The sequence below is a fragment of the Anas acuta genome, chromosome 2 (genome assembly GCF_963932015.1).
Source record: "Anas acuta chromosome 2, bAnaAcu1.1, whole genome shotgun sequence".
Lineage (NCBI taxonomy): Eukaryota > Metazoa > Chordata > Aves > Anseriformes > Anatidae > Anas > Anas acuta.
Genome location: NC_088980.1, coordinates 137,230,608 through 137,255,555, shown reverse-complemented (window position 1 = coordinate 137,255,555; position 24,948 = coordinate 137,230,608). Strand labels below are relative to the sequence as shown.

The window sequence follows — 24,948 nt, the reverse complement described above, 5'->3', positions numbered from 1 at the left end:
ATATATAAAGCAACTGGGAAGTTTTATTGCATAAGTTCTACTTTTTAAATACCACTAAACTTTTGAAGTACAACCGAAAAGTCTGTATTAGAATTTGTCACTGACCTCTTGTGCATCTGTGTTTTTTTTCCATTTAAACTTACATATTTTTAAAGGCTTAATTGCAATACCATCATTTGAAGGAATCTTTTCCTTTCTTCTACTTGTTCACATAATGCAGTTCTAAGTGTTCACTTAAAGAATTGAGTTGCCTCATTCAGTGACCAAGAATTTTGTGTTGTATACCCAGATGTGCAATACTGGCTTACAGAACTAGTAGAGGCGCATGCTACTGATGCCTTCTGTTTTGCAGTTCTTTCACCTGTAATTATTCATTCACTGACTATAACTTTGCGTGGGATTCTGAAGTAGAGTTTGAAGTTAAGCCCATTGTTAGAAGTTCTCTGCTTCTTCCTTTAATTATGTTGATGGTATTAATTATACTATAGAAACTTCAGGAGATAAAGATTCTTATCAGTGTTAATTTAGATATGTTAGGTATTTCAATTTGTTCCCCAGTGTGTTTGAGTTTACTATGGTTAATGTTCAGATCATGTCTTTGCAGAAAATCTTATGGCCTAAATAGCTATTTTATGCCTAATTTGCTGCTACTCTAGATGTTTACCAAAAATCCATAGGTTAGTGGGCAAGCAGACTTCTTGCATGGATGATAGGAATGAGGGCTGAAAGAAGGGTCTTACAGTTTCAGTCTTGTTACCTGCGACATAAATACCTGAGCCCTGCCAAAACAATGTCTTGTAATTGTTTTTGCTTAAATGTCCTTAAAAATAGTTTTATTTATTTAATAGTCTTTATTACTATTCATTTATTGGGGGGGGAAAAGTAGTGGCATAGTATACTGTTAGGTAGTTCTGAAGGTTGTAAATCCAGCTTCTTGTTAATCTCTTACTCATTTCTAGATTTGAACATTGATGCTCTTTATTTGGTGGGGGAAACACGTGGTGTTTGCTAAACAGTGCATTTTGATACTGATTAAATATTTCAAGTCTTTTTTCATTAATTACTTTTTTTTGTCTCAGAGCGACGACGATCTACTCCTGCCCCAAAAGAGGAGGAGAAAGTGAATGAAGAGCAGTGGTCTTTGAGGGAGGTTGTGTTTGTAGAAGATGTTAAAAATGTTCCTGTTGGCAAGGTTTGTATAAAATGCACTCTCCTACCATCCTTTTAAAATTATTTTAGATGAGTTAACTGTTAAAAAAAAAAAAAGTGCTTTTCACTATTATATATGGTATACTGATAGTTTTGGGGATGCATGAGAGTTTGTGACTCATTGTATTCTAGTCAGAATGCTGCAGCTGCCTGACTTCTGTTACATTTTTGTTTATGCATAGCACAATAATACTAGTAGACTTTTGTGAGGAAATAATGTTACATCATAAAAATCAAGTCTCTTGAATTGAACTAAAATATTAAGAAACAGATGGGATTTAATCTGAAATATTATTTCTGGTGACTGGAACAGTAACTACTGCACTTCTTCAGTGAGATAGTGAAGAGCTGCATGTGTTGTGACTGACTTTTATGTGCACATCAGCTTCATGTTTGGGTGACTCTGTTCTGGCAATCAAAGAACAGGAATGTTTTGATTAGAAATGACGTGCTTCATTAACATAACTGTAAAATTATTTGATCTAGCAAATCAGTTAGGTCCCTGGATTTTTTCATTTTCTCACTAGTAAGCCCTTCAGTACGAGTAAGCAGTGAAGTTTTTGGTTTCTGCTTCAGCATTGTGTGATGTTAAGAGGTACTAGGTTATCTAGACACTTCTTTGCTGTGCGTATCAAAAGTAAGGACAGTGGGAAGGCCCAGAGAGGTTTTACAGGAAATGAAAATATTGGGTTGCTCTCTACCTGATTCATAGAGGATATTTTAAAAACAAATAAATACATAATTCCAGCAGAGGAAGTAGCAGTTAGATTTGTCATGTTTACTATACTTGTTCTAGAGTGGAAGGCTTGCCTTGAGCAGTGTATTTGAAGGGAGGAGGCCCACAATGAACTCCTATTTTCATGTTTCGATTATTTCTGCAAAGGGGAGTATGGAGCAACTTAATCCATTAAAACTGTTCTATTTTTGTAAATGAGGTTTTGAGATCTAGTTGAAGTCATTTGAGTCCATTGTTTGTCTGTTATACCGGCTGTGGGAAAGCTGTTTAGTTCTGTAAACAGCTGTGGGGTGTCTGTCTTTGTGAGCTGCATCAAGGGGAGGTACTGTAATAAATAACAGAAGAGTTTGAATTTTCGTATTTTCATATTTTTGTTGAAATGCTAAAACCATTAAGTGGGTTTTCTTCTGAATATAATTACTGGTTTTGTCTACTCTGTAACAGTTGTTTATGGCAAAGGTGCTTTTTTTCTTCCAGTGAGGTATATAATCATTCACTTTTCCACTGTTACAGTTCTGTAACACCTAATCTTTGAAGGTTAGATAGAATCCAGCAGACAAAATCACAAACAATTTTGCCTAGTGGTGTCTAGGTTAAGGACAGAGCACGGTACATTCCCTGATACATGTTCTGCATGTAATCTGGATCAGCTGTGCAACTGTATGAAAAAGACCAGAGGCACCTGAGGCTGCAGAAGGGATACTCTTTGCAGTGTTATCCTGCAGGCTCCCAGAACAGCTAGTGTTGTTCATTGTGAAACAGCAACGTTAGCAATTCAGCTTGTTGGGAATTGAATTCAACAGAAAGGTAGTTTGACTTCTGAACAAGAACACACAAATGATTCCTGAATACATACTGAAGTTAAAGACTGCAAAAATGTAATCAAATGGGTTTGGAGTCTCTTAAAACTTCCTGGGTGAAGAAGTACTGCCCTTTTAGAGTCCCAAATATACTTTCGTCACAGCATGTTGTTTGCTGAATGACATTTTAGAAAGTCACATCCTTGCTATATTGCTATGGATGGCCTCCGTTTACAAAGCTTTTTGTAGCAGCACTCAGTCATACAAAAACAAACATTCTACATGTCAGACTAGAAGTTGTGGTTGAACCATTGTTGTTGGGGCGGTTCTGTGTGGAGCCAGGAGTTGGGATACAATGATCCTTGTTGGGTGCCTTCCAACCTGAGATATTCTGTGATTCTCTGGTCTTTGTCTTGCAAGTCTCTATATAAATCTGTCTTTGTGTGTTCTAGGTCAGAGTTAATGTTCACAAATCTTTTGACAGGGTCTGAATTTTCAAAGTTTCTGTTAGTATTCATAGTCTTCATTGGTGCTTTGCTGTTAGAAGCAACCCTAACCCTAAAATTAGGGTAAATATACTGTAAAATATACTGTAAAATTACAGTTTATGGGTATTCAGTGCTCTGGCTCTTTGCAATGCTCTTTATTGCAGAAATGTGCTAATACCTTCATATTTGTCAGTGCATCCTTTTCTCTAGTGCCCTTGCTAGCCTTACACTTCACTAGAGAAACTGGGAGAAAACAAATGTGCGCATTTTTATTGGCTAAAGTATCTTGAAAGCATGAAAGATGCTTTTTATCATTGTCCCCTGTGAGGTAGAAAGTTTCTAACAGCTAGGTCTTTGTTGCTTTGTAGGGACTTTCTGCGTAGGAAGTATTGAGAAATTGGGACCTAGTAAGACTGCTGGCTTTTATCTAGTTTAATCAAGACTGAGAGCATAATGAAATCTTACTACTTATAAAAATTAATGTTTTTCTTCCCCTTGTCCTCTTCCGTTAGCTTTGTTTTCCTTTCGAGAAAATTATGGACTCAACTAGGAAACTCGAAGGGCCTTGATGTTTGGTGATAGCATAAGATGTCTGTATATCAAGGAAAGCTATTTGGAAGATTCTGATTAAAATGCATTGCAGCAACTCCTTAGAGAGGCTTACAATCTCAAAAATAACTGCAAGTGCAGGGCTGAAAAACTTCGTTTCCTTGGGGGGCAGAGAAAGGCACATACATGAAGTGTGTCTGGATGGACTTCTCTGTGTCCTTCAGTCTTAACTGACTGAGTCGATAACTATCACTGAATATAAGGAATAGATAATAGATCCATAAAACACTTACTTGTCACTGTGCACGGTCATCTTGAGGAATGAGCACTAAAAATTCACAACAAAGACTTTAAAAGTTCTTGAAAGTGGCAAAATAAAAAGCAATTCCCTATTTCCTGTATTACAAGAGCTAATAGGCACTTAATAAAGTCAGTGTAGTTTTTTTTAGTTCAGTTGTTAGCTAATATTTGGAATTATTGCCACAAGAATAGTGTTTATTTCAAAAAGTGACAGGACAAATGAGTAAGAGAAGGGTCTGTCCATGCTTTAAAAACCTAAAGCTGTCTTGCTGTTGCCAGTAGGTAGAAGGATATGTTAGGGAAATAGCAGTAGGAGTGTCTCCAGTCAGTTATGTTGATATCTGTTGCAGGTAGGATGCTGAAATGGAGTGACTTCTCATCTGGTTCAGGATGCCTGTGGAGTCATTTGGAAGTGCAAATTTTTAAGTGTTAGTAACTGTAGCAAAACAACAAAGCTAAAGACCAGGATATGTAGGATTTTAACACCAATTGTCAACCTTTTTTCCTGACAAAGCTCTGGCTCATTTTGAAGCATGTTAGTTTCAGCAGTGTCTATCCAAAGCTTTTATTAAAACTGTAATGTTTTCTGCTTGTAGGTGCTAAAAGTGGATGGTGCTTATGTTGCTGTGAAATTTCCAGGCACTTCCAGTAATGCAAACTGTCAGAGCAGTTCTAATTCAGATCCCGATCCTTCCTCTCTTCTCCAAGATTGCAGGCTGCTCAGAATAGATGAACTGCAGGTACGGCTTTGTGAAACACTGAGAAAAGTGTTTTGAAATGTCAGTACTGTGTGCTTTATTGTATCTTAAAATTTTATGACTGTTTTTAGGTTGTAAAAACTGGTGGAACTCCAAAAGTTCCTGACTGTTTTCAGAGGACACCTAAAAAGCTGTGTATTCCTGAAAAAACTGAAATTCTAGCAGTAAATGTAGATTCAAAAGGTAAGTGGAACTTAACCCATAAAGATATTCCATTATATCCTTTACTACCTGTCTCTCTTCCTCATGGAAAACTGACTTTCAAACTAATGTAAATAGTTAAATAAACAGTGTTGATCTTAGTAAGTCCTTAAATCATAGAAGTTTGGCATTTTTACCGATTGCCATTAGTCTAAGGCATTAACATTTTATTCATATATCTTTGAAGGAGTTCATGCTGTTCTGAAAACTGGGAACTGGGTTCGCTACTGCATATTTGACCTTGCTACAGGAAAGGCTGAACAGGAAAACAATTTCCCTACTAGCAGCATTGCATTCCTGGGTCAGAATGAGAGAAGTGTTGCTATTTTTACAGCTGGACAGGTTTGTGGCTTTACATCTTGGTCATTTATCCTCCCTGTTTTTCACTTTTATCAGCTTTAAATGGAATGATATTAATATTTTGGAGGGGTGGGTGGAAGAGCAGTCTAACTCACTGAAGCACTATTAATAATCTCATTCAAATTCTACCTTGAATCAAAAGTAAAAAGGGGAAAAAAAACAAGTAGTTCCTGTGTTAGTGTAAACTGGATAGCTAGCTGTGTTTTAGAAGTGAGACAGATGAAAATCCACTCTTGAGAACAAATGAGTTAGCAAAAAAAAAAAAAAAGTTTGGTAACAAAATGGATATATTAAGGCTTTGTGCAACTCCCCTTTATTATCCGTTCTTAAATATCCTATTTTATCTGATTGTACAGTTGATTACACTGTGCAGGCATCCATGAGGAAGACCTAGGAAAAAAAATACCAAAGTCATTTCAGCGACTTTCATAAACAAAATATACTTTTTTGGGGATAGTTGAAGGATATATTTGTGGCAGAGAAATGGAATTTGTTTGTTGGATTTCAATATATTCACCTTTCTTTGGAGTATTTAAGTAATCTAAAAGTGTAAGTAATGTATGTTTCATTGTGAATGTTTGTCATGAAGATGTATTTAATAGTATTTGCTATCTCAAGCACACTTCAGGCATTTGAGAAAGGGAATCTGTTGTCTTATGCTGATATACTTGTAATTATTAGTGGTGGAAATGAGAATTTGGGGTAAACTCTCATTGTTGGGAGTTAAGCAAAAATGGACCTTTTGGGAATGGAAATGTTTATAAGTTGTGGAGATTTAATTTTAAAATATTTTCCCCCAACACAGGAATCTCCCATTATTCTTAGAGATGGAAATGGTACTATCTACCCAATGGCTAAAGACTGCATGGGTGGGATACGAGACCCTGACTGGCTTGACCTTCCACCTATCAGTAGTCTTGGAATGGGTGTTCATTCCCTAACAAATCTTCCTGCTAACTCGACCATCAAAAAGAAAGCTGCCATTATTATTATGGCTGTTGAGGTAATAGTTTCTATTATATATATTTTTTTCATTTGTTTTTATAAAATTATGCTTGAAGGGGCTTAGTGTTTAGATAGCATCTTGTATTTTTTTTGCTATGGAAACTAATTTCAGCAGCAGATTTGCATACAATTACCAAAGCAAAACCAAATGGATGTAGTAAAGGGGAAGACCCATCGGTGGTACATGACTTCTGAATCAGGTTTTAATCAATGCATTTTTTTTAAGCATAACTTCTAAAGCTCTTGTCTTCATGTGTGTACTATCAGTTTGAAACTTGTTTTATGAGTGCAGAGCTTTTCTGAGGGATCCAATTACTTTATTTTTCTTGTGAACACAGTACACTTTTAACATTTTTGTACCTTATATTTGGACCATAAATCAGAAACCTATGAGAATCAAGCAAAGATTTTTTTCACTTGAATTGCATGTAGAGGCCTGTACTCATCTGTGGTGCTGTATGAGTAGTTTTGCTGTGAATTTATCTATCATGCTTGTATAAACCAATCAATGATTTGGTGATTTTTAGTTCGATCTGCTGTGTGCTATGCTGCCACCAGGAGGTATTGTGTACCTGTTAGATTGATTTCACAATGGAGCACCTAACCACTGTGGAAAAGCAAATTACATATGTAGTGAGCCTCCCAGACCTTCAGCAGCTTCTTGTCATTCACTTCTCCTCATGTTTATCACTTCTTCAAAACAAAATATATAAGAGCTAGTTAATGTAGACCCTTTATTTTTTCAATCATACCACTTTTCCCAAGTTAGATGAAATTAAAAGTAATTTATCTTAAGAACCCAGCTGTGAAGCCGAAGGCATACTTTTGGGAGTTTGATAGCTTCTGCTGCTTAAGCCTGTCTTTTCTTTTAACTCTTGTGCCTGACTGCATGCTGTTCTGAGTTTTTAGTAGTGTTGTAATTGAGATGATACATATTCTCAGCAGTTCCTGCACTGACTTTCAGAGAACATCCTAGATTTAGATCATTCTATGAATTTCAGACATGGAAAACTGGAAGTACCTGCCAAATCTGCATGTCTACAATTTTTGTACTTTGATTTAACTTACTTTATTCTTTTGAGTGCAGAAACAAACTCTAATGCAGCACATTCTGCGATGTGACTATGAGGCTTGCCGACAATACCTGATGAATCTTGAACAAGCAGTTGTTTTGGATCAGAATCCACAAGTGCTGCAGACGTTCCTTGGCCATAGATGTGATGGAAACCGCAATATTCTGCACGCTTGTGTGTCTGTGTGCTTTCCAACCAGCAACAAAGAAACAAAAGAGGAAGAGGGTGAGCTCAACAGTGTCGTGAAAATAATTGCACAGTAAACTTTAATGCGTTTTCCAGAGCACTGGAAAGAAAGCCTGCATTCTTCAGATATGAGTATCTTAAAATTTTGCACCTAAATTGTGTCCTAACCTGTCAAAGATGCTGAGGCAACACTTCTATTACTCTCATAAAGGTTTATAAGTATTCGGTAGCTGGGAGTACTGAAGTGCTTTTATTGATTGCAAAAGACAAACTTTTTGCATCCCCATATTCATTTTAAATGAAGACAAGTATTTTTCCCTTTGATATCACTAGTATCCCCATTATATCAGTAGTAAACATAATGAGAAACAATACTTGATATTTTTCAAGTGTTGTAGTGAACATTAACGACTCCAATTTTACTTGCAGTCGACATGTATTAAGAAATGTAAAAAAGGCTTTTTGTTAATATTAGTCACTGACACCATATAAAAATGTCTATTAAATCCCATTATGTAAAAAGTACGTTAACAGAACAACAAGGTTGCTAAGTCAAGCACTCAAAAAAATTTAGGAGATCCAGAATTAAGTTTACCCAGGTGCTGTACGTGGGTATGCGTTGTGAAATGGTCTTTAATTACACCCTCATACTATTTTTTCCACAGGACTACCTCATTCAGTGCACAAGATGGACGGTGCTCACCGAATGGGTAGCTATTCAATATTTCTTTTTATCCTCATCATTCAGTGTGTGGCCCCATTCCTTACTTACGCACACCATACAAACCCTGCACTGAATAATGAATGAACTTTCTTGTGAGATTTTTGTATGGTGCTGTCATTGAATTTTAGTCATTTATAAACCTTATTTGTTCTTCACATCCCTATTTATAACATGAAGCTAATGGTACAGATTCCTCATCTCTTGAAGGTGGTTTAGCTTGAAGTTTTTCTGCATTCAAAGCTGTTGACTTATTTTGAGGGTTCTGTTTGAGAAGTCTAGGGCCTAGTCCCATTTTTTTGAGTAGGTGTTATTTCATAACACTTCATTCCAGAGCTGGATTTAACAGTAATCTTAGTTGTTCTGTGGATGTTATTTATCTCTGTGAATCAGGCACCTTTTCTGTGTCCAAAAATGAGTAAAAAATGTATCACTATCATCTATAAAAACTTGTTTAACAAAGTTCTCTGTGTTGGTAGATGTGACTGAAATAGGATCCAGTTCTCCATAGCGATGTCCAGTTGTGTTAAACACAAGGCAGACCTTTCCCTTCTCCTTTCCAAGCTGTTACTGCCTTACTGCTTGCACCTTTCCAGTTTAGCAGCAAACAAGGCACAAACAGTTTGCTCATCGTACAACCCTTCATCTATGGTGTGTCGTCCATCCTGTGCACTGATTGAGGCAGGGGTCTTGTTGAGGAAAAACAAAACAAACAAAACAAACCCCACCACCACCAAAAAACTATCTGTGAAGACTTTTACTATAAGCACACAAGGAAGCTGAAATAAGGATGCATGGGCAAACTTAATCTGACTTTTCCTAATTTGAGTGCTTGTCTTTGCAACCTTGACATTCTTTCAGTAACTTCATTTGGATGTAATTTAACTTTCTGAAATCTGAAAAGAGTGTGAACCTGATGGACTTTAACACCCCTCTGCCTCTCTCTTTCTCTTCACAAATGTTGTTTTAAAAAAGGGATTCATGTCTTCATATTCAGATCACATTCACCTTCCACTGTACCTGCTAGAGTTTGATACTAGGACAATTTATTTTCTGTGTATCATCTGGAGGGCAGTGCTGACTAATGTTACTGTAAGATACACAGCCATTTGTTGAACTGTAGAAGAAGATTGATTTAGGACTAAAGGCTTCAATTCCAGGCTCCAGGTGTGGTGTTCCTTAAGTTGCAGAAAATGCTGCTCCTTCCCAGCTAGCGCCTGCCTGAGATATTCTTCCTTAACTGCCAGAAGGGGAATAGAAAAGGCACGGATGAGCTTTTTTTGTTCTCAGATCCTGTGCCTAGTTTCCCCATAGTTTCTGTAGTGTAAGATAAAGGAATTGCAGGAAGAGTGGACTTAAACCAGTAAGGCTGGGGGCAGGCTGCTCTGTTTTTTTATCTCCTCAGTCTAGCCAGTAGAATGGATCTTACATCCAAAGAAGGTAGAATTGTTAAACATTTATTATACTAAATTTCAGATTACTTTAATTAAAACCTCTAAACTGAGGTGAGTTTTTCTAGAAAACTATGGCAGATTTCATGAAACATCAAAGCATCTAATTACCCATAGAGGCAGGGCATTTGCAGTTGATGAATTTCCAAAAACAAGTGCTAAACCTTTAAGTGGAACAGCTAAAATTCAGTTAGTTTACTGCAGGTGAAATCTCTCCGTTGAAGAGAATTTGCATTGCTTGAGGGATCACGCTTGAGAGCTGCTGTGTGATAAGGCCACAAGTACTGTGTGATGGGTCACGAAATAAGAAGTGGTTTCCAGAACTAATGTCAGTTCACTGAAAACTGCGGGTCAACGAGTATAGTACTGGGGGCACAAATGTTAAGAGTGTGTCGAGCACTCGATAGTTGTCTGCTGTGAATAGTTAATGACTCTTTTCTGTAAGAAACCTGCACGTACTTGAGAACAAGCAAACCCCAAATCTTTTGCTACTCATCACTACCAGCAGTAGCAGATCTGAAGAATAAAGGTACTATGAAAGCTGACAAACACTCGCAAATTACCTTATTCTATCAATTCAAAATGTAGAGTATTAGTGGGTAATGGTCTTGTGAAAAAGAATTGGGATTATCTGGGTCTTAATACTGTCAGTGGAGAACAGAAGTGTGAAGGATGGTGAAGGTCAGTTTGAAAAGCCTTTAATTGGGAAGTGAGCAGTAGCTGTAGCAACTTTGAAACGTGTCCTGAAAGAAAGATCATACTCACTTTGAAGAAAAAAAATACTTAGGAATGAAACTTTTCCTTCTATTTTTTTTAATAAAAAACTGTTTTTCAGTCTGAATTGAAAATAGCTCTTCTCCTGGCCTGTGTCACACCGAATGTAGCTTTTCTTTCAATTCTTTTGGTATCTATTGCTAGAGTGATTCATAACTTGCTGTGCAGTGCCTGTTATCTTTGCCAGTAGCCTGAAGAAGCAGTGGGTGTTATTGTATGCAAGCCTTGCACGGTTGACTTCTACTGCTCTGTATTTATTTTGCAGATAAATCTAAATTAGGCCTTTGGTTCAAGTGGCTGCTTCAAGTTGTGCTCAGTACAACTAGGCAATTTTTTGTGTTCTGCCCAGCACTTGGCACAGCTCAGTCCTGCTTATGACTAGGACTTTTATGTGCTGTGGTACTTAAGCTTTTAGATGTGAGAAGCAATGCTTATTTAGAACTTAAACCGATTGTGCTACCATATTACACTCTTACCACGGTTTTCCTAAGCATGCTCATAAGTAGAGCATGTATCTTACAGACCCACAACTCTGCATTGTTCTTCACAGCTGTAAATTGTGAAGTGTGTGGTGTTTTTGTTTTGTTTTGTTCTGGCTTTTTTTTTTTTGATTCATTACTTTTGAAGCCTTTACTCAGCAAGTGTCTAGAGTCAGCTATGTGGTGTAGAGCCTTGTCTCTTCATGACACTGAAAGCTTGTTCTGGAACATTGTGTGCCTTAAGTTTCCTTCCTTTGCTTTCTTCCCTTGTAGACACCAAACCCAGTCACAATTATGGTTAATATCTGTTCAAAATAAAATATAATAATGGAAAAACCTACCTGAGACTGCTGTTGCCCTCTAAGCCTTAAATCAATAAATGCAGGAAATATTTTATAATTAGTGGCATTTCATGCCTTGTGTTCCTTCCTTATAATTTTCCCAAGTGAAATTTTGACACTAACATTTTTCTGATTTTTTTTTTTTTTTAGAAGCAGAGCGCTCTGAAAGGAATACGTTTGCTGAAAGGCTCTCTGCTGTGGAAGCTATTGCAAATGCAATCTCAGTTGTGTCAAGTAACGGCCCGGGAAGTCGGGCAGGATCATCAAGCAGCAGAAGGTAATGTTTTCTTGTTTTCTGTATGTTAATTTTGGTATTAGTTACCAATCTCTTTTAATTCTTTTTTTCAGTCTAGTTTAAGAATAGTTTCTATTGCTAGTGTGAAGTCAGATTTCCCTTCTTCAAAGAGAAGAAGATGGAGCTCCAGTCCTGTACCCCCAGCTCTCACAGCTGATGGTGGGATATTTCTAAACTGATTCTCTTCTCTGGGGTTGTGGCGTTAACTCCTCAGTAGTAAAGTGGAAATATTTTTCCTTGGGAGAAAAGGATAAGCTCTAGTGTTCTTCATAAAGCTGAATTAAATATCTTGGAAGGGAAGTACTCTAGTTGTGCCCAAGTTCTTTCTCTTACGAGAATTTCTGAGGAAGGTGGTCACTTGGGCAGATAAACAGAAAAATAGAATTTCCTAGTATGTCTGATTTCACTGAAGTTCTTTCTCTTTCCATCATGTTAGCTGAGTGGTGATCGTGTCAAGAGAACCAAAAGGTATCTGTATTGAGTTCTAGTCAGTTCAGAGCACTCCAGATGAGGGCATGGGTTTGTTTGTTTTTTAACTCAGTGCTATAGTCAGAGCATTTGATGTAAAATGTCTTTATCCTTCCCAAGCTGCAGTCCTCATCATTGTGATAATTTTGATATGGGAGGTGAGGACTGAAGCTTCCCTCTCATGTTCTACTGAAGACTTGGCTGTTTAAAAGGAAGTGTATTAAAAAAAAAAATAGATACCTCTTCGTATCACACTGAATTCTTTGGCTATACATTATTCTTATCACTTTTTCCTCTTCTAAGATGATATGGAATTTCTTAAAAATATTTATTGACTATCATCAGTAAAACAGCACTTTCATGTTACAAAATTTTAAATTAAAACTTACCTCTAAAATAATTTTAAACCCTATTTTAATTCCTTCATGAACTTTTTTTTTTTGAAGTTAGATTTAAAAAGACAGCATCAACAGAAGCAAATGCCAGGGTCCTGGCAACAAGCTTGGGGTAAAAGGAATTTCAGATAGTGGTGATAATGCCTGTCACCTGCTCTACCCTGCAACAGGCAGTGCAGAGGAGTAAAAAGTAGATGGGTTCTTGGCTCAAACCCATCTTGATTAGTCGATGACTGCCTCTTCTTCCATGGCTGGTATATCCTCTTATAACAAAATGGAATACAGGAATGAAAAATACCTCTTTGCTCCTTCTACACAATGATGAAGAAAAATGTAAACAAGAAGTTTAGTTTTGTTTTTCAGTTTGAAAGTCAGCTTTAAGATGTCCTAATTAAAAATGAAAATGAGTTTGTATTTTTACCTTTTTATTTTGTTTATTTTTATTCAGTTTGAGATTAAGGGAAATGATGAGAAGATCCTTGAGAGCTGCTGGGTTGGGCAGACACGAAGCTGGTGCTTCATCCAGTGATCACCAGGACCCAGTTTCTCCACCAATAGCTCCTCCCAGCTGGGTTCCCGATCCTCCTGCAATGGATCCGGGTAAGTCTACTGTTGTATCAAACTAGACTGTAATATAAGAGATTTAATGAAGAAACCAGTGACTTTTAAGGTAAATTGCTTAGACTTGACTGTGAGACTGAAACATTTAATGTCACTGAGATAGCAAGGTGTGCTTTAAGAGTTTACTGAAGGCTTAAAAGCTCTTGTTTTAATCCCCTATGTGTCTTTCTTATGCTGGTGTCAAACTTCCGTGAAGTATGCTTTATAATGTTGCTTCCATGGATGCTAGTCTAGGAATGTTTCCGTTTGTAGGAAAGAGTACCCATTAAACAGAGAAAGCTTGCAGTGTGTTAGACGCTGCAGAAAGAGCATGTTGTTAGGGATGTCTTTATATATTGATATACATCCTGCTGTTCTGTTTACTGAAAGATGGTGACATTGATTTTATCCTGGCCCCCGCTGTGGGATCTCTTACCACAGCAGCGACTGGCACCGGCCAAGGACCGAGCACCTCCACGATACCAGGTGAGGACCCGCTGCTTATCTGATTATGCTTTAGAAGCAAAATGATCTGAAAAAGACATCTTTGTTTGCACAGACTTTCTACATATGCAAACACTTCTAACCAAATGAAGATTGGATCGAAGCAGAATTTCATGAGGGCGCAGAGTACCTGAAGTTTTACATAAAATTATTTTTACCTGAGGAATGAGAAGCATAAAAATTTGGTGATCAGTATGAAATTGATCTTACTGCCTGTATTTCGGAATGTAATTTGGAACTGCAATTTACAGAATTTCAGTGAAATGTTGCAGCAGCTAACAAACTGCTGAATAGTCCTACTGATGAATCACTGAAGTGGAACATTGAATTATTTGTTTTTAATAGGTAGTCATTTTTTTGAGGGAAAACAGTTTCTCTGCATTTTCATTTTCTCATTATAGGGCCTTCTACTGAACCATCTGTAGTGGAATCAAAAGATCGGAAGGCAAATGCTCATTTCATACTGAAATTGCTGTGTGATAGTGTTGTTTTACAACCTTATCTTCGAGAATTGCTGTCAGCCAAGTAAGTTTTCAAATGAATTTTCATTATTCTTTTTAATGTTACATAATGCAGTCTATTGTATAGGAACCTTTTTAAAAAGTTTGATTTAGAGTCACATCAGCTAAAATGGAGAATGTTAGGAAGTTGGCAGCTTTTGTATCATGTACAGAAGTAAAATGAGTAAAAGTGCTTAATCACTCCCTGGTATTTCAATTTGCACAAGGTTAGCAGTGTTAAGTTTTTGTATGCTTCCTACCTCTCATGTTGAAAACATAAACATAAAAGGTCAGTGTTTTGACTTCTCTTTTTCTTCCCCACTAGGGATGCAAGAGGCATGACACCATTTATGTCAGCAGTCAGTGGCCGGGCGTATCCTGCTGCAATTACAATTCTAGAAACTGCACAAAAAATTGCTAAAGGTACATCAGTTTCACTAATATTAGTGTATTGTTTTTTCAAAAATTTGGCATTAGCCTATGTTCAGATTCATTACATTCATCACATAGAATGAATCACATAGATTCATTCTTTGTATGCAGTAGTACATACATGGGTTTGAGCAACAGGTGTTGGTGCTGAACATGTCTTTACAAAATAGTGAAGTATACTGCTGCACTTTTTGGAAATCTGTTATGGAGTGTCACCCTTATTTGTAGTGTATGTATTATGAAAGATTTATGTGAATATTACTGCTTTTGTGCTTTAAAATCCTTAGTGATTTAAGGTTCCACTTCCCAGTGGTACACAGGTATCACATTGAACTTCTGTATTTGAACTGGAGGGAAACAGATCAGTAGGCCAAACTAGATGATGATACTAAAGTGACTTTTATGCAAACATATACTTGATGACTCTTTCAACATTGATGATTCATTCAATTGATTAGAATGCAAGTGAATTTAAAACTGGAAGAAGATTGTTCAAGGTTATTTTGTTGGTCAGGAGCTGGCAGCAGCTTCTGTAACAATTACCTTTGATGTGACATACAAGGTTTTAAAAAAATAAAAATAAAAAATGAAGACTTCATTGAAACTTACTCTGTGATTCTTCTGTCAAGTATGGATTTTGTTGGTTGTTTCTGTGGTGTTTTTTTCTTCTTTTTAAGCACTGCCATTCTAAGCACTGCCATTCTTTTCTAGCTGAAGCAACTTCAAGTGAAAAAGAAGATGATGTGTTTATGGGAATGGTTTGTCCTTCCGGTACAAATCCAGATGACTCTCCCTTGTATGTCTTATGTTGTAATGATACATGCAGCTTTACCTGGACTGGTGCAGAACATATTAACCAAGTAAGGCTTTTTTCCTTTTTAAGTAATATTTTTTGATCATGTATTATGTTAGTCTAGTGATCTAATTTTTGAGTCATTGAGGTAGTTTTTAATTTTTGTAACTTGTCTAATATTGTCACTGCTTCTAACTCTCAAGGCAGGCAGTGTTGGTCAGAATATTGATGTTAACGGGTGTGGTTTTCACCTCACTAACTTTGGCAAAAATTTTGATGGAAATAACTCTTAGAAAACAGTGAATATTAAAATTAGCAACAGTTTCACTTTTTAGAATTGATTGACTTCTGAGTGAAGGCATCAGTTTTAAAAAGTGCAACTTTAACACAATGCTATGAGATAAAAAGTACATAAAGGAAAAACTCTGTATAATACTCTTAACTTTTTTAGGATATATTTGAATGCCGAACATGTGGCCTGTTAGAATCTCTTTGTTGTTGCACAGAATGTGCAAGGGTCTGTCACAAAGGACATGACTGCAAGTAAGTATTGCGTTCTGTTTCTTATAATCAAATCAGTCTTGTAGCTTTATTTCTTTACTGGTGATTGGTTTTGCTTGTTTTTTTTTTTTTTTCCCTTGATTAAAATCTTCATATATTAGAGAACAGAAAATCAGTAATATATTTTAAATATATTTGTCTTCTGCTCTGTAAGATTTATTTTATGGATCTGAATTGAAAGAATAACATGCAGCCATCTCGTAATTTTCACTTTATAGAACTCAGAGTGACTGAGTAAGTCTAACACCCTTAAGTGTGTAATAATCTGAGAAGAATATGCTTCATTTTGGGCACCTCCAAAAGTTTTCTGAAGCCCGTGATTACCAATGATGGATCATTCTTGTACACTTCCATAAAGAAGTGTGGTATACATGTATTCATCTCTTAGATCAACTGTAATAAAGGGAGAAGTGAGCTAGCAGTCAGATGAACAGTCAATATGTCTCTGATCAACCTGGCCAAAGTTTTGAAGCTGCAGAAGTTTTGTACCACTGTTACAGCATGTAAATGTTATTGCATTAACATCCTTGCTATAGTAAGCTAACAAATACAATTATAAAGACATTCTCAGCATTTTAACAATTATTGAGGTTTTACTGCATGTAGAAAGGAACTTCAACTTAACTTTGGCTGGAGGATATTTTGGGGGAAGAATATACTTTCTTGGATGAGCTTTAAGGCACTATGAAAAGCTCTACAGTGAAGCTGCCCTCGTGAAGTGAGTGTAGGAAACAAGAATGGCAAATGCCAAGTGTAGTGTTGTAAGACATACATTTCTCTTTTAAGCTACATCTTGGTGTCCTGCTAATATAATTAACAAAATTCTAGCAGGAATCATAATGTCTACAATAACACCTACAGCCTGCGTAGAAAATACTTGGTGTGTTAATGAACAGTGTTTGCAGCTCACTTTTTCTCTTTCTTATAGGCTGAAACGAACATCCCCCACAGCTTACTGTGATTGCTGGGAGAAGTGCAAGTGTAAAACACTAATTGCAGGACAGAAGTCTGCTCGCCTTGATCTCCTTTACCGCCTGCTTACCACCACAAATCTTGTTACTATGCCAAATAGCAGGTAAGTTCATATGTGCAGTGACTAGAGCAGAATAATATTTATTGCTTAAAATATGTGGTGTACAGTATCTCCACTAATCAATTTTTCATTACAGGGGAGAACATCTCCTCCTATTTTTAGTACAGACAGTTGCCAGGCAAACTGTGGAACACTGCCAATACAGACCACCTAGAATTAGGGAAGATCGTAATCGTAAAACTGCAAATCCTGAAGGTAAGAGCCCTTTCACTGAAATAAATGGTATTTTATAATAAATGGCAAAATTTCAATACCTCTTCCTCATATTGCTTTTTTTATCTCTTTAGATTCTGATATGCCTGATCACGATTTAGAACCTCCTCGATTTGCTCAGCTTGCTTTGGAACGTGTTCTGCAAGACTGGAATGCACTGAAGTCTATGATCATGTTCGGCTCCCAGGAAAATAAAGACCCGTGTGTATCTACAAGTAGTTGACAATGTAAAGTTTGATTTGAGGTTTGAGACCTGCTGACTTGCATAAAATTTAATTTCTTTTTGTTTTTTTTTTCTAAGTCTTAGTGCAAGCAGCAGGATAGGCCATCTCTTGCCTGAAGAACAAGTTTACCTTAATCAGCAAAGTGGAACTATTCGCTTGGACTGTTTTACGCATTGCCTTATTGTCAAGTGTACAGCAGACATTTTGGTAAGCACACTTAGCCACGTTTTACATAGACTTCTGAACAGTCATAGAATGGTATGGCTTGGCAGGGAACCTTGAGGATCATCTAGTCCATTCCCCTGCTATGCAGAGACTTCTCTCACTAGATAACGTTACTCAAAGACCCGTCCAACTTTAAACGCTTCCAGGGATGGGGCATCTGCAGCATCTTTGGGCATCCTGTTCCAGTGTCTTAACACCTTCATTCTGAAAAATTTCTTTGCTATATCCTATCTAAATGTACCTTCTTTCAGCTTAAAACTGTTGCTCATCATCCCGTCACAGGCCCTGGTAAAAAAAAAAATCTTTTTCCATCTTTCTTACAAACTCTCTGTGATATAATGGGATATTCTAGTGTATTTGGGGTGATACACTGTGAGCCTAATTTGAGAATAACTTCAAATTAACCGTTTTTTTCTGAAATTACACTGTTACGACTGTGCTCTGGTTTTTTGAATCTTAATTTGGCTTGTTTCATGCTTCTAAATTACATGCTATTATTGGGTTGTAATAGTTTGTTTCTGTAGCTTTTAGATACTTTACTGGGTACTCTGGTAAAAGAACTACAAAACAAGTATACACCAGGACGTAGAGAAGAAGCGATTGCTGTTACAATGAGATTCCTGCGTTCTGTGGCAAGAGTGTTTGTCATTCTTAGCGTGGAAATGGCTTCCTCCAAAAAGAAAAAGTAAGTATGGAGGATAGGAGGGGGTTGTTTTGGTTGTTTGCTTTTCTGTTAATTCTCTCAATAAATGAGTTGATACTCATCAATAATAGGCAGAAACATTTGAACTAAGGTGCGGTCTGTCGGCAGTGTTGTATTGGAATGTATGTGCCTGAAGATTGCACAATAGCTGCTGGTATTGTGTGTAGCTTGTAAAGTTTAATTTTGTAAGATAGATGCTGAACTTCTCTGAGGGTTTTGGGAAGTAGATTTTTTATTATGTTAGTCAAAAATACAATCTTTATCTGTTTATTATTTGTAGATTTAGATATTCAGCCTTAGTCTCTAAAGTTACTGAATGTTTTTAACTGACTTCAGTAGTTCCTCATATTGCTGCTATATACACATCTATGTACATACTAAAGATAGGATTGTTTGAAAAATGTGTTATATTCATATTGAAGATATACTTACCTTTATTTTTTCCTTATTTTTCCCCTAGCAATTTTATTCCACAGCCAATTGGAAAATGTAAACGTGTATTCCAGGCATTATTGCCCTATGCTGTCGAAGAGTTGTGCAATGTAGCAGAATCTTTAATTATTCCAGTCAGGATGGGAATTGCACGTCCTACAGCACCCTTTACTCTCGCTAGCACCAGCATAGATGCCATGCAGGGAAGTGAAGAACTATTTTCTGTGGAGCCTCTACCGCCAAGACCATCATCTGACCAGTCTAGCAGGTAAAAGCTCACTATTTGTTCTTTTCAAAGACTGTTTTAAAGATGGGTTTTGTTCTTTGTTTCTGTTGTTGTTTTGGTTTGTGTTTATTAACCTTTCATTAGTAGAAAAAGCTTCTTATTCTGGAGACGTATTTTGGAAATACTTTCCTACTGACAGATTTCTTACCTAATTTAGGTTGATAGCAATGTCCAGAGGTCATCACCCTGTCCCCTCCTCCCTGTACCCCCACATCCCTATACATCCCCATTCAAGTTTTTGTCAGGTCCCTCAGGCCCTTGTCCCATTTAGATGCAAAATCCCTCCAAGGATTTAGATTCCACGATGTTTTGGTGTAACCTTTTTGGATTGGTGACCACACTCACTGTGAGATCTTCTTAAAAATGTCTTAAATTTTTTTATTTCCCTTTTCCTTCTTCTTTATTCTGGCATAACATGAATTTCTTGTTCTAACTCACATCCATTTCTTCTTGCCTGCTACTCTATACCTCTGAGAAATAGCAAAAAATTTTTTTTTTTGCTAGCTTTCAATTAAATGTAAGTGATCTACTGACTTCGGCAGTATTTACACATGAAGCACGGAGTTACTCTTTCAAGTTTTGAAGGCCTTTACAGGTTTTCGGTGGTGTAGTTGCACTGATTTACCATTTCATTTGAGCTCTGGTATCAGTGAGTTATTCTGCCTACTACCCACCCATCTAGGAAAAAGAAGCTGATCTTAGTTTCATGATAAATTTGCAAGAGTCTTTCTTCAGTCTGTTTGTTTTTTTTTTTTCAGTCTAAGCACTTCAGGCTTTTAGAAGATTTCGTCTTAAGGATCTGAAATGATGCTTTTTTTTTCCTTTCTTTATTAATGCTTTTTTGTTATAACCTCTTCCTTTTTTTCCTTTTTTTAAAGTTCTAGTCAGTCTCAGTCATCGTACATCATAAGGAATCCTCAGCAAAGACGAATCAGCCAGTCACAGCCAGTTCGTGGCAGGGATGAAGAACAAGATGATATTGTTTCAGCAGATGTGGAAGAGGTCAGTTTTCTTTTCCTCCCTTTCTTTCTTCACCTCAGTGTGGGACCTAATGCGTTAGCACGTGCTTTAATTTCAAAGCCAAAAATTCATGCATCAAGGTCTCTATCTTTCAGAAGATACTCAACTATTCCTTACAGCACAGTAATACTTCATGGAGTCCATAATTCCACAAGCATTTTGTTTTCACAGAGCTTTGAATACAAAACTATGTTGTTTCCATCAGCGTTTAGTTACTTGAGAGTATACAAAGTGTATACGAAGCATTTGAATAACAGTATGACTTAACATACAATAAATACATCTGTAGTCTCATTTATATGTAATACTACACTTTATTATAACTCCCTTTTATTAAAATGGCCTTTCAACATATGGATACTAGAGGGACTTTACCCAGGATGAAGCGCTTCCAAATTTAGTAACTATTTCTAGTCTTTGTTCAGCTTTATTCTTTCAGCATTAAAATCTGATGTCCAAAGCTGTCTTTCATTTGTGGGATTTTTTTCTTAGATACGACTTCTTGTTTGTTAGTGTTTTACATGAAATTTTGTACTTTCCTTTTGAAAACACACAGATCTTTGATATATAAATTATTTTGGTATAAAATTAAAATACTCTTTCCAGGTTGAGGTGGTTGAGGGGGTAGCTGGTGAAGAAGACCATCATGATGAGCAGGAAGAACATGGTGAAGAAAATGCTGAAGCAGAAGGACAGCATGATGAGCATGATGAAGATGGTATGTATAATGTACATTGCGCATATTACTGATTGGATGAACTAACTGCATCAAAACCAGAAGGCATCTTCAGAGTCATCAATGATCATGATTTGGGAGCATAAACAGAGAATCAAGGGGGTTAGGGCTACACATCATAGAAGCAAGATGGGTAAAATTAGAGATTACAGTGTACCTCCCTGTCACAAGTTACTTTTGTTTTTGCACAAGGAGAAAATATTAAAGTATCAAAGATTAAAAAAAAACTTGTTAGATGTTAACATATCAGATTTTGCCTTTTGTAATTGCTACTGTTGACAGAATATTGACAGTTTTTGTTGCAAACCGGAGGACTGAAAAGTAGCGTTGCTCTTGAATGACTAATGATAAAATAGCAGTTATGGTAGATGTGCTTTCAAAAAGGATCTGAACCGTGGTGAGTTTTAAAACCACTCATGAAATATGGAATTATGGATCAATTTTTAATAGCCACAATTCATCCATTATGTTTGGAAATTCTTGCTATTAATGTGGCTTCTCTTGTCTCTTTGGGATTAGATCGTCCAAAAGTATGATTTAAATGTAATTACCTTCTACTCTTTGTCTGTGCCTCATGGTTCCAGTCAGCTCATTTACAGGACAGGAAATATGTTCATTCACTTGCTGAGTACTTGGAATATTAATTCTAAAAATTTAAAATTGAATAGAACCTGTATTTTTAAATAGATTTTTAAAAAAATAAAGTATTCCTTGGATATTCACTTGAAATAACATGTGGTTAATTTTTCTCATACAAATGCACAAATAGCTATGGGGTTTTTTGGTTTGAGCAGCTAATCCTTGAAGCCTTAATTTTCAGTGTGTGTACTGAATGTATATGCACAGGGCTGAGTGAGAAGGTCAGGGGTAGCTAACTGCTGAAAAACAAGGACAAAGCTACACGTATTGCTTCACATTTGCACTGCTTTTATGGTCTTTCCCTGTATGTCTTTTAGTTTCTGCTACAGTCAGGGGCTCTGGGTTTAGTTTAATGTCTTTTATGAGCTACTACAGCCATTCTGTTTTTCTCTGTTTTTAAACATGAGTTTTTTTATATTGTTTTTGTAGGCAGTGATATGGAGTTGGATTTACTAGCTGCTGCTGAAACTGAAAGTGACAGTGAGAGTAACCACAGTAATCAGGACAATGCTAGTGGGCGCAGAAGTGTTGTCACTGCAGCTACTGCTGGCTCAGAAGCAGGTATGCTACATCATCTCATGTTTAATCCAGCCGTTCAGGTATTAGGATTAAATTGTACAGGAAAAAAAAACGTATTAGTGGTTTAGCTTTAGTAGGGGCAGGACTGGTCTCAGCTAAAAAAAATGTTATTCTTTGCCTTTGGAGCTGGACTGTATCCAACACTTCAGAGACACGCTGGAGAAATGATTTACTTCACAATTAGGTTGAGCAGAGTGAGAATTACCTGATCATGACGTTTTTATAACAAATACCTTTCCCTCAATCTTTTCCTTTTTTTCTTCTTCAACCAGCTTCTTCCCTCACACCTCTGTCTTCCAATATTTCCTGTTGTTTCTTTGCCTATAATTAGAAGGAACTATGCAGGCTTTTTGCAGAAGGTGTGCTAAAGTGAGAGCCATCTTCTCTGCTCTTACAGAGCTTCTGTGTTAGCTAAAGATTATTTAGCACTCGTGTGAAGTGCAGTGAAATATTTTCACTCATTTTTAGTGCAGAAGTTAGCTATGGTTTAAAGCAAAATGTGAAGTCTGATCAGTCATTGAAAGGCTTTTTGAAAGTAACTGCTGGAAGCCCAGTTTTTAGAGCTCACTGACGGGGCAGAATCAGTGAACGTTTTAAAAATCAGATTATTTCTTCATTTGTCTTTTGAAATGCAAATAATTTTAGTGCTTTTTTTGTGTGAAACTGGTTTTGGAAAATATGCAGTATGTCATAAGGATAACTTATTGAAAATTTGTGGTAGTGGTACGTGAACGTTTTTATAATGTGTAATTTTTTCTTATGAAAATGTTTTTATAACAGTTGTATGATAAATCCATGCATGCATATGACTGCAATTGTCAATTACTGTTTATTGCTTATTTTCTTTGACAGGAGCTAGCAGTGTTCCAGCATTTTTTTCTGAAGATGACTCTCAATCAAATGACTCCAGTGACTCGGATAGCAGCAGCAGTCAGAGCGATGACATAGAACAGGAGACCTTTATGCTTGATGAGCCTCTGGAGCGAACCACAAATAGCTCTCACGCCAATGGTGCTGCCCAAGCTCCTCGTTCTATGCAGTGGGCTGTGCGCAACACCCAAAACCAGAGAACCACTAGCACTGCTCCTTCTAGTACGTCAGCCCCAGCAGGCAAGTCTGAGTAAAATGCATGCATGACAGTCAATTAACTTGTTGCTTAGCTCCCTCCTCTGTTTTCATTTGTTCTCTTAAGGATGAAATGTTACATATTTGTTCTAGAAAAACAGCAATGACATGTCTTGACTGTTCTAGTACTGGTTTTGAGTTTAACAGAAGGAAGGATCCAGTGTAGATCTTAAAATGTTATGAATATGCTTGCAGTAGCTAGTCATGTTTTTTCTAGGTAGTGACTTTTTACTTGCTATAGATGTGATGTCAGTAACATTTACAAGGGTTTTTACTAGAAATGTTCATGATATCTGTCAATACATAAAATGCATAACGAAGCTTAAATTCATTAATGTCATACTTTTTTATTTAGCGAGTTCAGCGGGCTTGATTTACATTGATCCATCCAACCTGCGTCGGAGTGGTACCATCAGTACAAGCGCTGCAGCAGCAGCTGCAGCACTTGAAGCCAGCAATGCAAGCAGCTATTTAACATCGGCAAGCAGTTTAGCAAGAGCATACAGCATAGTGATACGGCAGATATCTGACCTCATGGGTCTGATTCCCAAGTACAATCATTTAGTGTATTCTCAGATCCCAGCTGCAGTGAAGCTGACTTACCAAGATGCTGTTAACTTGCAGGTAAGAACATGCAAACTTGGTGCATGAACATAATCTCAATGTAATTAGGATTTTTTTAGGTAGAATCATGAAATTATTGAGGTTTTTAAAGACCAGAATAGAAAAGAATGAAGAAAGCTGGCTGGTGTTGGATCAAAAACCAGATCAGTGGAGTTAGCAAATGGCAAGGAAATGAGGCTACAGAGCTAATATTGGAACTAAGCATGGAAGAGACTGAGCTAAAAGAGGAACTTCTGTATGCAGTTGAAATTAAGATCTGCATAGAAAATTGTCCTTTTTGCTGAAGTTGCAAGTGGTGAAGGATAGAGGACACCATATTGGGATGAGGGCTGTTAAAGCTACCAAGAAGTTAAGAATTAGGCCAAAAACTCCCAAAATGTGCTTATCTGGGAGTTGGTTGCAGTGTGGATATAAGGTGAGGAGTAGAAGAGGTGCCTGAAAATGAGGGAGGGGTTGTGAGGATGCTTTACAGAAACACCAAGGTAGTAAGTGAAGAGAGCTGCACACCGCTACAGTAAATCAGCTGTCCCCATAAAGCTTTCTGAAATTGTTCGTTGGTCATTCTTGAGTGGAATTTTAGAGTCTCTTTGTGGGAAATCATATGTAACTGTAAAAGCAATGGTGAAGGCTTGTGTTGAGATTGCATTCTATCATCTGTTTCTGTTGTTTGCAAAACTCATTAAATCTCATTTTCTGTAGAATTATGTAGAAGAAAAGCTTATTCCTACTTGGAATTGGATGGTTAGTATCATGGACTCTACAGAAGCACAGCTGCGTTACGGTTCTGCATTAGCATCCGCGGGTGATCCTGGGCATCCAAATCATCCTCTGCATGCTTCTCAGAACTCAGCCAGAAGGGAAAGGATGACAGCTCGTGAGGAAGCTAGCTTAAGAACGCTCGAGGGAAGAAGGTATGACGATTATTGCATGGGATATGACGTACTAGTTCTATTTAATTCTGTAATGCAGCAGCATAGTTACTGTTTTGATTTAAGGTGCCTTCCTGTGTTGTTGCTGCTACTTGGTTTATTCTGATGTAGTAGTTGTATCTCAGGTATTACCTGAGATAA

General features: G+C 37.0%; 1 protein-coding gene across 14 annotated transcripts in view; it reads left to right on the top strand.

Annotated features, from left to right (window-relative positions):
• The window catches only part of UBR5 (ubiquitin protein ligase E3 component n-recognin 5), an 80,309-nt gene that overhangs the window by 40,970 nt on the left and 14,391 nt on the right, over positions 1-24,948 (top strand). For 6 of the 14 annotated variants that reach the window (XM_068672388.1, XM_068672382.1, XM_068672397.1 and 3 more), the window contains 26 exons: positions 1,080-1,192; positions 4,679-4,822; positions 4,912-5,023; positions 5,229-5,383; positions 6,207-6,404; positions 7,494-7,704; positions 8,331-8,375; positions 11,582-11,708; positions 13,038-13,189; positions 13,580-13,675; positions 14,095-14,218; positions 14,519-14,616; positions 15,337-15,485; positions 15,870-15,961; positions 16,908-17,054; positions 17,149-17,267; positions 17,360-17,486; positions 17,587-17,716; positions 18,259-18,419; positions 18,898-19,137; positions 20,034-20,157; positions 20,782-20,893; positions 21,980-22,111; positions 22,982-23,243; positions 23,614-23,878; positions 24,578-24,789. In XM_068672388.1, coding sequence (XP_068528489.1) covers positions 1,080-1,192; positions 4,679-4,822; positions 4,912-5,023; positions 5,229-5,383; positions 6,207-6,404; positions 7,494-7,704; positions 8,331-8,375; positions 11,582-11,708; positions 13,038-13,189; positions 13,580-13,675; positions 14,095-14,218; positions 14,519-14,616; positions 15,337-15,485; positions 15,870-15,961; positions 16,908-17,054; positions 17,149-17,267; positions 17,360-17,486; positions 17,587-17,716; positions 18,259-18,419; positions 18,898-19,137; positions 20,034-20,157; positions 20,782-20,893; positions 21,980-22,111; positions 22,982-23,243; positions 23,614-23,878; positions 24,578-24,789 — 3,847 coding nt within the window. Of the gene's footprint in view, positions 1-1,079; positions 1,193-4,678; positions 4,823-4,911; positions 5,024-5,228; positions 5,384-6,206; positions 6,405-7,493; positions 7,705-8,330; positions 8,376-11,581; positions 11,709-13,037; positions 13,190-13,579; positions 13,676-14,094; positions 14,219-14,518; positions 14,617-15,336; positions 15,486-15,869; positions 15,962-16,907; positions 17,055-17,148; positions 17,268-17,359; positions 17,487-17,586; positions 17,717-18,258; positions 18,420-18,897; positions 19,138-20,033; positions 20,158-20,781; positions 20,894-21,979; positions 22,112-22,981; positions 23,244-23,609; positions 23,879-24,577; positions 24,790-24,948 lie in introns of all 14 variants that reach the window. The other 8 variants (XM_068672383.1, XM_068672391.1, XM_068672387.1 and 5 more) reach the window with 5 other exon arrangements.